The sequence below is a fragment of the Cebus imitator genome, unplaced genomic scaffold (assembly GCF_001604975.1).
Source record: "Cebus imitator isolate Cc_AM_T3 unplaced genomic scaffold, Cebus_imitator-1.0 Scaffold117, whole genome shotgun sequence".
Lineage (NCBI taxonomy): Eukaryota > Metazoa > Chordata > Mammalia > Primates > Cebidae > Cebus > Cebus imitator.
Window position 1 is genome coordinate 4123776 of NW_016107432.1, and position 12567 is coordinate 4136342.

Consider the following 12567-nt stretch of genomic DNA (forward strand, 5'->3'; position numbering starts at 1 on the left):
AAAAAAAAAAAAAAAAATATATATATATATATATATGTAAAGGAAAAAAAGGTATATAAAAATGGGAAAAAAATAGACCAAAAGTGAAATGGAAAGAATTGTTAAAAGTTCCAAAATTTTAGCTCAAACTTGCTCTAGTATTTTGCAAAAAGAAAATATTTACTAAAGAAACAAGGAAGCATACATACCTATGAGTAGAATAATCCTTAGTGTCAATGGTATTCCTTGGATTTATCTGCTGAGAGACTGATGGATCTGTTAACATTTCTAATTGCTTGTACAGCATCAAGTTACTTTGACTAAGTTCTTGAACCAAATTTTCAAGTTGACGATATATGTCCCAATGCTTTCTTAATTCAATTTCATATGATAACTGTAGAAGTTCAAATGATGCCTTTTGTTTTATTAATTGATTTAAAACTAACTCTTGTCTTGCTGTATAATAATCTTGTTTAGCAATCTGTAGATCAAAATCTCCCTTTACCACTGGCATATTTAATAACTGGGCATTCTCTCTTACCACAGCAGGTAAACTTTTGTCTTTTATTTGAGTGATCTGTTCTTCAAGTTTCTTAATCTCACCGGTCAAGCTAGAAATTTTAGCATCCAAATTTTCTTTGTCCACAGCCTACAAAAACCAAAGCAATTACATTTGAAACTGGATGCCTAAATTTGAAATCATCTTAAGATTATTTTCAGTTTCCACTTTAGGTGACCAGATACAGCTCAATGAATGAAAACAAATTTAATATTCCTATAAACCAAAATTACAGCTTAAAAATGAAAAATGTAGACTAAGTCAAGGGTATGAATTACTAAATTTTAATGCTATTACTACCATACATATAGTAATGGTTACCAAAATAGAGATCTTATCATGCTTGTTTTTCTCTACCAAAATCATTAATAGCATACTACTCACTGAATCCAAGTATATGTTAAGTTTTTCTTAAAAGTTAAAATTACCTCAATAGGTCCTAGTCAGCCAGTCGATTTTGGCTGACTTCTACATAATTATTGGACTTCCTATATTATTCCAAAGTTTTTGTCAGCTATAGAAACTAACTTGGTGCTGATATTCAAATTCAGAAAACTTACATTTTTACTCGACTATCTAGTAGTTACACTACCAAGAAAGCAAACTCTCCAAGAGTGCTGACAGACATCTGTAATACATTTATCCATATATTCTCAAAAAGGAATCAGTTTGTCTACTGAACTTGGACCTCTGACTTTATTAGCACTATGCTCTGGTTGGAGCAAAAGAGGCAGAATACCCATAATAAAACAATTAGTTTCTGGCCACATCTTAAAAAGGAAATCTCAGTCCAATCTGTATCTGCATTACACAAATTTAAAATTCAGAATGCAAATTAAAGCACTTTTGTTTAAAATAAACTAGATCATGTGGTTGAGATTATAATTACTATTGCTGCCCTGCATTAACATATGGGTCTATTTGTATGAAACATTGACACATATCACAAATAAGTACTGAACAAGGAGAAAATAAAATGTAATCTCTTATTAGATCCCCCATTCTAAAGTACTTTAATAGCACTATATCCTCTATTCCCTAACAATAATTACAATATGAATCTAGTCTCATTTCTTATGCTTACCTTGCTGGATAGGCTATGAAGATTCTCCTCTGCCCATTTTATACTTGCCTTCATGCTCAAATTACTTGCTTTCAAGTGAATTAATTGATGTTGAGCACAAATGTATGCGAGCTGCAGCCTAGCCATCTCTAGTCGTCTCTCTTCAAGGATTACCTGATCATCACAAATAGATGGTGTCTGTATATCTAAAAGCTGAAAATTGTCTTCATTTGAACTTTCAACTACTTCATGTATACCCTGAAAGAAATGTTTTTTGGTATACAAAGTTAATGCTGCTGTGCTTTGCTCTTCCTGACTCAGGTATTTTTCCAAGGAAAATTGAGATAAAAATACTAGTTGATTTGTCCCTTGACCTAAATTAGAATGTCTGAAGAACGTCATCAATTGTGTAACTTCATCAGTAAGGGCCTGAAGTTCATTACTAATCTTAGTGTTCACTGCATTTAGAATACCTTGACTCTGCTTCAGCTTTTTAATGGCTGCTGCTTCTTTATCATTTAACGTCAGAGATTTGTGGCTAGTTACCGAGGCCATCAACTGGCATTTATTGCGTCGCTGAATTTTTAGGTTCTTTAATTTCAGTAGAGTTTGAACCTCATCCTCTAATTTCTCCAGCTCTTTGTCATCCAGTCTAGGTGTCTTCAAATCAGAAGTTTTACACGTCTTAAGAGCTTCATCCAATGCTGTCCCTTCTAAGATGGGCTTGCCTGATTTCTGAAGAATGCTAAAAGCTTCCAATTCTCTTTCAGACAACACGTTCTGTTCATTCACATTCCCACAAAACCACTTCAGAAACGATACATCTTCAGCACCCTCAAACAACCAGTCAAAATCTTCTCCATTAAGATTATCAGCTTTGGGATAACCAATTTTTTTTAATGTTTCCACAAAGTCATTTCCACAACTCATGGTTTAACTACCCCAGTTTTGTTGTATCTGATACGGGTTTACCGTGTTGATTTTTAGAAAATAAAGCCAAACAGAAAAAAGCTACGTTTCATAGCAAGTCCACAGGGAAGGGAACATCTATTTTTTCAAATCTATAATGTTCCTCCTGGGGGGGAAGAAAACAAATATTAGACCACAAATAAGACGACAGTTTTTAAAAAGACGACACAGACAAATACCACATGATATCGGGGGCGGGATAACTGCAAGGTAGTTGTACCTGCAATGTTTGACGGTGACAAAAACAAACGACTAGGCTAGTACTCAGGAAACCGCAACAGTTATGAAAATTAACAAGTGAAACTATCTGGATCCATTTTATCTTTTTTCTAAACATAAAACGGTTTAAAATGCACGACACTTTACAGAGCAACATTTGTTTTAAATTCAAAACATAGGGATACAAACCAACCCAAGCCAGCAGGTGGGTGAACGGCCTCTTTCCCCGCCCTCCCTATGTAAGAAGACGGAAATAAGTACAGCACATCTTCGGAAGCATCAACTGAATACTTACCTCCACGGCTCCACGCGCAAGGCTGCGCCTCGAGAGCCCACCGCCGCGGTGCGGAAACCGTCAGGGGCTCCGGGGAAGCGCACGGCCGCAACTAAGAGCGCCTCGGGCCGCTGTGCAGACAGCGCCGAGGGAGCCCCGACGCCGGGGCCGCGCGAACCGCAGAGGCGACGGCAGGCCCCAGGGACCCGCGGCCCCGAAAACAACCGACGCGCCAGCGGCGAAACCTTCAGCGCCGTGACACCTCCGCACGCTAACAAAACAAACGCGCAAGCCCACCGAATCGGTGTCGACACCCGGTTGCAGACGCCGGGAAGGACCGGGCCCGCGCAACCCCCGCCCCGCTCCTAGTACTGCGGACCGGGCCGCGCTCCCAGAGCAGCTGCCGGAACACCTGGAAGGAGACCCCAGGAGCTCAGGAAAAGAAGAGGCAGCGGGGTGCGGACGGGGATCACGGCCACTCCCCCAGCCCACACCCGGGCGCCCAGAACCGAGGCCCGCGTCAGTCACCTCAGGACGCTCCGCTGGCTCCTCACAAGCGCTTGCCGCCACCGCCCTCGGAGCCCCGCGCGCCTCGCACTGCCTGACGGGAGCGCCTGGACGCGCGCACGCGTGCAAAGGCTGAGGCGGGGATCGCGGGAGGGCTGACTGCGCAGGCGTGGTATCAAAAGAGGCGGAGTCAGCGAGGCTGGACTATGGAGTGGAGCTGAGCAGGCGGTGCTCCGCCCCCGGCTGCGGCGGGCTTCAAGCCTCCTAGGCGGGGCGCGGGCAGGGAGAGGCGGGGCCTGGGCCGGCAGAGCGGGGCGGGGCCAGGGCAGGGGGCGGGGCCTGGGCAGGGGCGGGGCCTGGGCAAGGAGTAGGGTGCTGAGAGCGGTGGGGTGGCCTCTGGGGAGCCGCAGCCACCGGCCTGCTCTCAACGCAGCCATCAGTTGCGCTTCAGGCCTGCCCTGCCCCGTACCTCAATCCGGACCTCTGAAGGCGCTTTTGAGGCGTACAGAAGAGCAGCACCTGTTGGTGGCTGGGAGACAGGCTGCAGCCCGGCGGTCTGGCCCACTGGGCCGGGATGACAGCGCTCTCCCCCGAGGGGGCCTGGTCTCCATGTCCACAGCGGGGCCGGAGCAGTGCCTGGCACATCTGAAGAGTTAGGGGTTGTTTGCTGAGACTCTTTTACAATGAACTTTATTTTGCAAAAGCACTTAATTCCCAATCCCTCACCTGACCACTGTGTGAAAGCTGGCTTCCTCCACAATCTTATTTTCCAAATGTTAGAAATAAGCTCATATAAGCAGAGCGGCCTGAGTTAAACACAACGATGCATTTAACTCAGGGAGGATGGTGCACTGCTTCCAAAGAGGACGGCCGCCGGTGAAAGACCACTGGAAGGGGACTGCTGAATTTCATGTGCACCTGGCTGATGCCCGGCAGCCCAGTGAGACCGGACCTCTCTATTGGACGGAATTGGTTTGGATCTTACCCAACAAAAACGCTTTGCCACTCCTCAGTCTTCCACAGGTTCTCCGGAGCTTTGGTCATGGGTAAATATAATAGCACTCCCTCCCTTCAGCATCAAATGACCCTAAAGGCGGCTTGTTAGACAAACGACAGAAGTCGTTTGGATAGTTTTTCTTAGTATTTCGAAGGAGAGAAATAAGAATGTTCTAAGGCATATATTGTCATCTAATCGAGTCAAACATTTTTCCTGTTCATTCTTCTCTTGTTTTCCTTTTTTATCCTCCTCTTTTAAAAGTCAGTGAGGCATAAAATGTTCTGAAAAACAAACATGGCAAGGGAAAGAGTTCACAGAGTGGTGCCCAATCTGCAGGCAGGAGGACCCAGGGCACTGGAGTGGGGAGGCCTGGTGGGAGGACCCCTGCAGCCCAGGCTGGAGGTCGGGGTGGGCATCATGGGACACAGTTGAGCCAGTTTGGACAGGAGGAAGTGGGAGCTGTGCAGGCAATGCCTCCCAGAAATGTTGCTGATGAGGCAAAGTCTGAGTGGGAGGAGCGTGACAGAGACGACAGAGAGACAAAGAGAGAAACAGAGAGACACAAAGAGAGACAGACAGAGACAGAGTGACAGAGAGATAGAGACAGAGAGACAGAGAGAGAAACAGAGAGACACAGAGACAGAGACAGAGACAAACAGAGACAGAGAGACAGAGACAGAGAGACACAGAGAGAGCATGCAGAATGACACAAGCTGAGGGGTGGGAATGCAGGGCTGAGAGGAGGATTTTTTATTTTGTTTTGTTTTAAAATGGGAGGAACTTGATATTTATAGACTGCAAGGAGGAACTCTGAGGAGACAGCATGGAAGATGCCAGAAAGACAAGGGGCTCCTTTACAGAAAGAGATCCCTGGAGGGCAGGAGGGGTGCACTGCAGAGCCCTGGAGGCTGCTCTAGAAACCCACTTTCCCAGTGACTCCTGGGGGGTTTCTTGGGCCACAAATTAATTCTCCATGTGATTTGGAATTGCCAACCATAGCTATTTGTTGGAAGGGTGTTTAGGGGACCACAAAAGCCATAAAAACATGAAGTAAAAATTGCAATAGTATCAGCCCCAGAGTACAAATGACAAGCACAATAGGTTTAACTATGCAGACATGGAAAGTTTTCTTCACCTTGCCTTGGGAATTTAAGCAAGCAAGTATGTTACACTTATTTCTAGGATCAACTTTCTTTTCAGCAGTCAAAATCATTTGGGGTTTCAGTAGGGTCAAAAGATAACTGGGGCCCAGGAATTAATCCTCCCTGAGAAAGCTCATGAGGATATCATGGACTAAACAGACCTCAGGACAGAGCTGTGAGGATCAAGTGTTTTGCTGTTCGCTTTTTCTCCTTCCTGTGGAAGCGGTTTTCTCCTGGTAATATTAAAAAATATTTTATGTTTTGGACAATATCTTTTCAGTCTATTTTTAAACTTTAGAAGTAATAGTCAGATGTTAAAGACGATTTGTTTTAGATATGTTTTCCATGAATTTTGTGGGACTCTATTCTGCAAGCAATGGAGAATGGGGGCTGTTTTGAAGCAGGAGAGTGAATTCTCAGATGTGTGTTAGAAGCATAATTCTGCAAAACCAAAAATTACAAAAGGTGGCAAGAGATAAGATACAGGACCACTCTTGCAGCATGCGGGTGAGGAGGAGATAGGTGGGCACAGAGAGCTGCAGGAGCCGGCAGAGCGTGCGGCCTGATGACTCGCAAGATGGTGACGGAGACTCTGGGGCTTCTAGCTGAGCAGAGAGTGGCATTGCTTCCTGTTCTTCCTACTAATCCTTCCTATTAAGTAGAAGATGGTAGGGTTGGGAAAGAGTTTATTTTTCATCCTGTTGACATACATGTGACAAAGGTGAGAACTCAGTCCCCTAAATCAAGAGCAGGTTTGGGTCAGCATAAGCCCAAAGGAGGTGACAGAGTTCATTCACCAAGGTGGCCACGTGGAGAGGGCCTTCAGAGTGGGGAGGAATGGGGGCCACAAGGGCTGGCAGCGGAGCCTGGGATTGATGGTGTGTCAGAAAGGGCCTCAGGACAAGAGAAGGGGTTGTGAGCTCCTAAGGTTCAGCAGGCCAGTGGCATAACCGTTGTCATTCTGGAAGGATCCCCATGAGGCTGGTGTGTGCGGGGCTGACCTGGCCAGGGACTAGGAGAGGAGGAAGGAGCAATGTGAGAAGGCCCTGTGGCGATTAGCCCAGATGATTCCAGCACCTAATTTGAGTGGCCATAATCCCAGCAAAAATGTGGTAGGAAGGGATACGGGGGCTCAGGGCCCACTTCCCGGAGGAGGCTTGCTTGAGCTGGTGAATGCAGGGGGTGGATGGGAGTGGGGGATGAAGCCAGTGCAGGGGCTGTCAGGAACGAGCTGAAGGACAAAAAGCGGTGTTTGAGTTTAATCTGGAGGCCATGGGGACCCAGGGGAGGACTTTAGGGAGGCGGACAAGGAGAAATTTGAGGCCATTCTGGCTGCCAAGAAGTGGGTGGGCAGGAGGCTGCAGGCAGGTGTCCTACTTGGAGGGGGACTTGCTGTAACCCAGCAAGCACGAAGATGGAAAACAGAGACGGAATCTGCTGGGAGAATCAAGGGCTTCCCAAAGGACGGGAGTCCTGTTCCAGGTATCCCACCCTCCAGCCTGGTGAGCAGGAGGAGGGCTGCTTCTCCAAATCTCAGTGTGCCACCTGTGAGAAAGGCCCAGCATGAGGATACCAGGCACCAGTCATACAAGGAACTGGGCACAGCCCCTGGCATCCACATGCTTTCGATGGAATACAGTGGTGGTGGTGATCCCAAATCATAACATTTGGGATTCAAATGTCCACATTTACATGAATGCCTAAATCACGGTGGCTCTGAGGCCCCAGCCACATTCCCAGGAGGAACTGCTTTCTTTCCTGTGGTGTCCCCACTAATGGCCTCCAGGACTCCCGGGGTCCACACGGGTTCAAGGATCCAGACTGCTGCTGGGGGCTGTGAAAGCTCAGATTCCTTCCTGAGGCCCGGGCAGTTACCCTCCATGGCCACCCCACAACCTGCTGGCGGGTCCCACTGGGCCATCTCCAGTACATAGCTGCCATGTGCAGTGTGGTGGCCCCATTCTCTCAGGAGCCCCCGTAGGACCTCCCAGCTCCAACTCCTCTCCAGAACTGAAGGTGGGTATTTCCTCTCTCAGCTGCCTGTTGCTGGGGCCCCCAGGACTCCTCCCTCTGCACCAGGGTACCTGGGCCCATGCCCCCAACCCCAGCCTTCGAAGATCAGAGGGCCCTGCTTCCGGGGGGTTCCAATAGGCCTCAGGGTCAAAGAGCGGGCAGCCAGCCCGACTTGCTTGGGTGAAGGCAAGGCCTCTCTTCCCCCACTGCACAAGGCTCACCACCTCACAACAGCCCCCACAATGGGCACGACAGGAACCTGTGCCTCCATGGTCACTACTGGCACAAGGAGACAGCTGGCCATGCCATCTCGCTGCACCTCAGCACGGCACGTCCCCACAGCAGAAGGCAGAAGCCATGCCCAGGCAGTTCTGGGAACAGGTGCAGGAGGATTCTCATGGTGCAGCTCTGAGAGCCAGTGGCCTCTGCACAGAGGACTCCTGGCTAGCATGGAGCATCCCAAGGGGTGGGCTGTCCTTGGCCAGCAGGGCCCCAGCACAAGGGCCAGAGGCAAAGTCCCAGGGCCTCTGAGACAAGAGCAACTGGTTGGCCAACAGGCCCATGGGGGCTGCTGCCTTGATCCCAGTTTCACCCAGCGCCAGGTGCCCCAGCATCCAGACAGGCAGTTGTGATGGTGGGCCCGGTATGGTTGGTGGCAAGGGATGCCGTGCTCCGTCAGGCCTCCCAGAAAGGAGGCTGTGGCAGGCCATCGAGGGCCACAACTGAAAGGCACACAGCGTGGTGCCATTGGGCCAGGCTCTCTGCTTGGAGGCCGAGGGCAGGGAGTGGAGCACGGTGACAGTGACAATCACAGAAAGAGCCAGAGCCAGCAGAGTGAGGTATAAAAATCTGTATTTATATTACAATGACATAAGGACACAGCGTGGCCCACAAGGTGGACAGCTGGGCGGGGGCCCCTTTCCCTCTCCAGAACACGCCCCCTCACTGGCACCAGGCCCTCGTGTGGCCCCCAACTCTGGCACGGAACCTGTCCTAGTGCCCGACGTGGGCCTGGGGCCACCTTGCTGGCCCAGGGTCAGGGTCCGCTGTGCAGGCAGTGGGGAGAGGATCCCAGGTTCACTGACAGACGGAGGCAGGGCACAGGGGAACCCGCCTCACCCTTCGGATGGCATGGGCCGGGGCAGACAGGAGATCAGGGCCCCCAGAGCCAAAGGCTGGAGCAGGGCTCCACTGGCCAGGGTCGCAGGCCCAAGCACTGTGCCCCTAAGATGGGGTCTGCAGAGGCGAAGCTTTGCTGCGGCTTCTCCCACTCTGTGAGGATGGCGGGGCCCTGGCATGTGGTTTGCGGGGGCTGCCTCCCAGTAAGGCTGGGGACCCAGCCCTTGGCCTAGGTGCTCAGCGGCCGAGAGCACCAGTGTGGGCTGGGAGGGCACAAGCAGAGACTCGGGTATCCCAGGGCTGTTCTGCTCTCGTCTGCTCTCTATAGACACGGTGATAGCCTCTTGGTCCCTGGAGCCACCAGGGATGGCAACCTAGGCCCCTGGCAGTGAGCTGTGGGAGGTCTGAGCATGTGGGTGACTCCTAGCACCAGCCCCCACCCAGTGGGCCACCCCTCACCCACCTGCTGGTGGCAGGGAGGGGCAGCTGAACAGCACCCCGGTGGCTGTGAGACTGCCTCCCAGTCCACATGGGAACCACAGCCTGAAAAGCCATGGGCTGAGCTGCCGGGAGGGTTGGCTGAGGGGCCACCGCTGGTCACTGGTGGATTCTGCTGGTCAGAGATGACAGCAGAAGCCCCCCGGCCGCCCCAGGCACCAGACGGTGGGGCAGGGAGCTGGTGCTTCAGGAATTCAGGGCAGGGATGCAACCACCTCAGTGCCCTGGAGTGCTGGCTTGGAAAGCAAGCTCTTAAACATGGCCCGCCTTGCTCAGAGGTGCAGGGGTGTTTGAAATGAAGGCTGGGGGGACAGCTCAGGCAGGCAGGGGAAGCTTTCTGGGCACCAGTGGGCTTGGAAGAAGCTGCAGACAGGCTTCCTCACCGCCACCCGCAGGGCGTGTGGATGGCCCTCGGCTCCAGGCAACCCGCCCCCTACAGCCTGTAGGGCAGGTTCTGTGCCAGAGCTGTTTCCAGGGACCCCTTTCTGCCACAACAGTCCCCCCACCCTGGGGCATCTGTGCATATGACTGAAAATAGACATGAATTTTCCCCGCGATACGGAAATTGGTAAAGATGCAGCAGAGGCGTGCTGAGGGCCGGCCCCACCAGGGACAGAGACTACAGGAAGGAAAGGCTGGGGCAAGCCTCCCGGTGCCAGGCCTGCACCACCGCTGAGCACAGTCCTCACTGGCTGCCAGCGTCTGAAACCTGGCGCTCTCGCCTAGGCCAGGAAGTGGGGGTCTCGAGGCAGGTGAAGGCGAGAATCCGCCTCTTTAGGGAGCAAGCAGGCCCCTGCCAGCCACTGAGGAAGGCAACACTAGGGGTCAGGTCACAGCCCCTCTGTGCCACCCCCAGGAAGCCCTGGCTGGCAGGAGGGGCTGCCCACAGGGGATGGGAGGATGGCACTGGCTGGGCAGGCCTGGGGCACCCTGAGCCATGAGGGACATGCTGGTGGGAAGGGCAAGGCCAGACACAAGACACAAGGCACACTTTGACAACATGACAGAGGGACAGGTCCCTGAGACGCTGGGTGGCTCCCACCCCTCGGCAAACAAGGACACAACAACGGCTAGGAAAATAGAGTACAAAAATCTGGTTCCGGGAACAGGCAGCACACGGACACCCCTGGCTGAGTCTTCACGCTTTCTTCTTTTTAAAAATGCTTCTGTTTTTTGGGAAAGCCTCTCTGCCAGCTGAGGCTGCTGCAGCAGAGCTCATAAGGACCCATTTCCTAAGGAGGCTCCGGAGCCCTCACCGGGCTGCGGGGCAGTGCAGCATTTTACTTTTTTGCTTTTTGTTTAAAAAAGGGAGATGAAAAAGCCCCCGAGGACCCAGCGGCTGCAACTCCAGCTCACCCCAGCCCCAGCCAGGGAGAGAAGTCCCTCTCCTGTGCACAGGCACGACTGCTGGGTGGGCGCGGGTCAGCCGGAGCTGGAGGGGAAGCGGGCACAGCCCAGGGGCTGCTGTTTGCCAGATGACCCCTGAAGGCCATCATCCCCAGAACATGTGACCTCGGGGCGCCCAGGTGTGTCTGTGTATGTGAGCGTGTACACAGGTGCGTGTGCCTAGGTGCGTGCGTGTGCGTGTCTGACAGTCCTACCGGAGCAGATGCTGCCCAGCAGGGAGAGCCCAGCCCTTGGCCCTGACACCTTCGAGGTGGGAAGGACCCTGACCACCCACCTGCCCCAGGCGCTCACCCAAGTCCCGCCCTTCATGGATCCCTTGTCCACGCCAGGAGCCTACGTGGACTGACAGGGAGGTGAACAGACAGACGGACGGACAGCCAGCCTTGCCTTCCTTACTTCTCAGTCCACTCCTTTCTCCTGGGGTCCAGGGTTGGGGGTCTGAGCTCCCTGTGGTGGTCATTAAGCTTCCTCACACGGTGCCCGCCGAGGTTTGCAGCAATGACATTTAATACTTCTGGAATGATTAGGAATCTGAGAACAGACCGTGGGCGGCTATGCTGACCAGGGCTCCGGGCGTGGGAGCTGGGCCCTGCCTCCTTGCAGGGGACCCTGCCCAGCTGGGAGGGGCAGGTGGCTCCGCAGGCCCTGACCAGCAAGCGGACAGTGCCAGGCAGCCCAGGCGGCAGTTGGAGCTTCCAGAATGGCACAGCAGTGGGCCTGTGGAGAGGCTGGCGTCAACTGAAGGAGAACTGGAGGGCTGACACGCGTGGCTGGCGGGCAGGCAGGCCAAGCAGCAGAGGGCACAGGCCTACGAGAGGGCGGGGCGGCCCAGCCGCCGGCAGTGGGGCCCGAAGCCGCTGTCGCTGCTGCTGCCACTCTGCAGGCTGTAGTGGTCGTCTGCGTCACTGCTGCTGCCAACACTGTCCAGCTCACCAGGGCCAAACTCCATGCCCTCTATGTCCACCTCTGGAGAGAACAGAGCGGGGATGGGGTCAGACCACGTGGTGGGTACCGGCCCATCTCTCTCTTTTCTGGAAACGGAAGCTCTGGGCAGAGGGGCAGAAGTACAGAGGGTGTAGTCTGGGAAGGAGGGCAGCAGATGCCAGGAGGGCTCTGACTAAGAACCCAGCCTCAGAAGCACCAGCCCTCCGTGGTCGCCTCGGCCTCTGCCTCCCACCCTCCCCATCCAGTCCCTCTGCACTCGGACGGTGATGCACACACACACGACTACAGCAGGGAGCTGGGAGGGGCCTCCTTTCCACCCAGGGAGCTGTGCCACTGCGTGCCCAGAGGCCCCGGCGAGGCTGCCCCACGCCCCACCTTGCTCTGAGTCGTCTGTGGAGACAGCAGAGCCCGTGCTATCCGTGCGCACACGCTCCACGCTCTGCACCGACAGCTGCTCCAGGCGCCGTTTCAGAAAGCGATGCTCCTGCTGCAGCTGCTCCTTGATGCTCAGTGCCCGGCGGTCCTGCTCCTCCAGTTTCTGGGGGTGAGGGGGGCTGTGAGCCCACAGCAAGAAGGGGTGTCCCCCACCCCTGCAAGGTGCCCCCTCCCTAACAAGGCCTAGCCAGGCTAAGGGCTATAGGGTGCCCAGTCTCCACCAGTCCCACAGCCTGACATGGGTCCCTCCCTGCCCCAGCCAGGTGGTCACAGTCAGGTGACACCTCCTGGCCCTGTGGTTTCCATCTAGGCCCAGCTCTAAAGCCCGCAAACACCAGGCAGCCTTGGCCAAGCCGAGCCATGTGTGGCCGTGACACCCTGGTCAGTCCATACGACTTGACCTTTGGCTGGGCCGAGCCATGTGTGGCCGTGACACCCTGG

At 53.0% G+C, this 12567-nt stretch overlaps 2 protein-coding genes across 5 annotated transcripts in view; both read right to left on the bottom strand.

Annotated features, from left to right (window-relative positions):
* The window catches only part of HAUS3 (HAUS augmin like complex subunit 3), a 10345-nt gene extending 6656 nt beyond the window's left edge, over positions 1-3689 (bottom strand). The window contains exons 1-3 of one of the 2 annotated variants that reach the window (XM_017539020.1): positions 3085-3689; positions 1623-2676; positions 189-628 (exon numbers count right to left, since the gene is read on the bottom strand). In XM_017539020.1, coding sequence (XP_017394509.1) covers positions 189-628; positions 1623-2531 — 1349 coding nt within the window. In that variant the 5' untranslated portion in view covers positions 2532-2676; positions 3085-3689. The remainder of the gene's footprint in view (positions 1-188; positions 629-1622; positions 2677-3084) is intronic. The other variant, XM_017539021.2, reaches the window with a different exon arrangement.
* Positions 3690-8557: 4868 nt separating this feature from the next.
* The window catches only part of MXD4 (MAX dimerization protein 4), a 14868-nt gene continuing 10858 nt past the window's right edge, over positions 8558-12567 (bottom strand). For all 3 annotated transcript variants that reach the window (XM_017539026.1, XM_017539025.1, XM_037742178.1), the window contains 2 exons: positions 12067-12229; positions 8558-11712 (listed from right to left, as the gene is read on the bottom strand). In XM_017539026.1, coding sequence (XP_017394515.1) covers positions 11555-11712; positions 12067-12229 — 321 coding nt within the window. In that variant the 3' untranslated portion in view covers positions 8558-11554. The remainder of the gene's footprint in view (positions 11713-12066; positions 12230-12567) is intronic.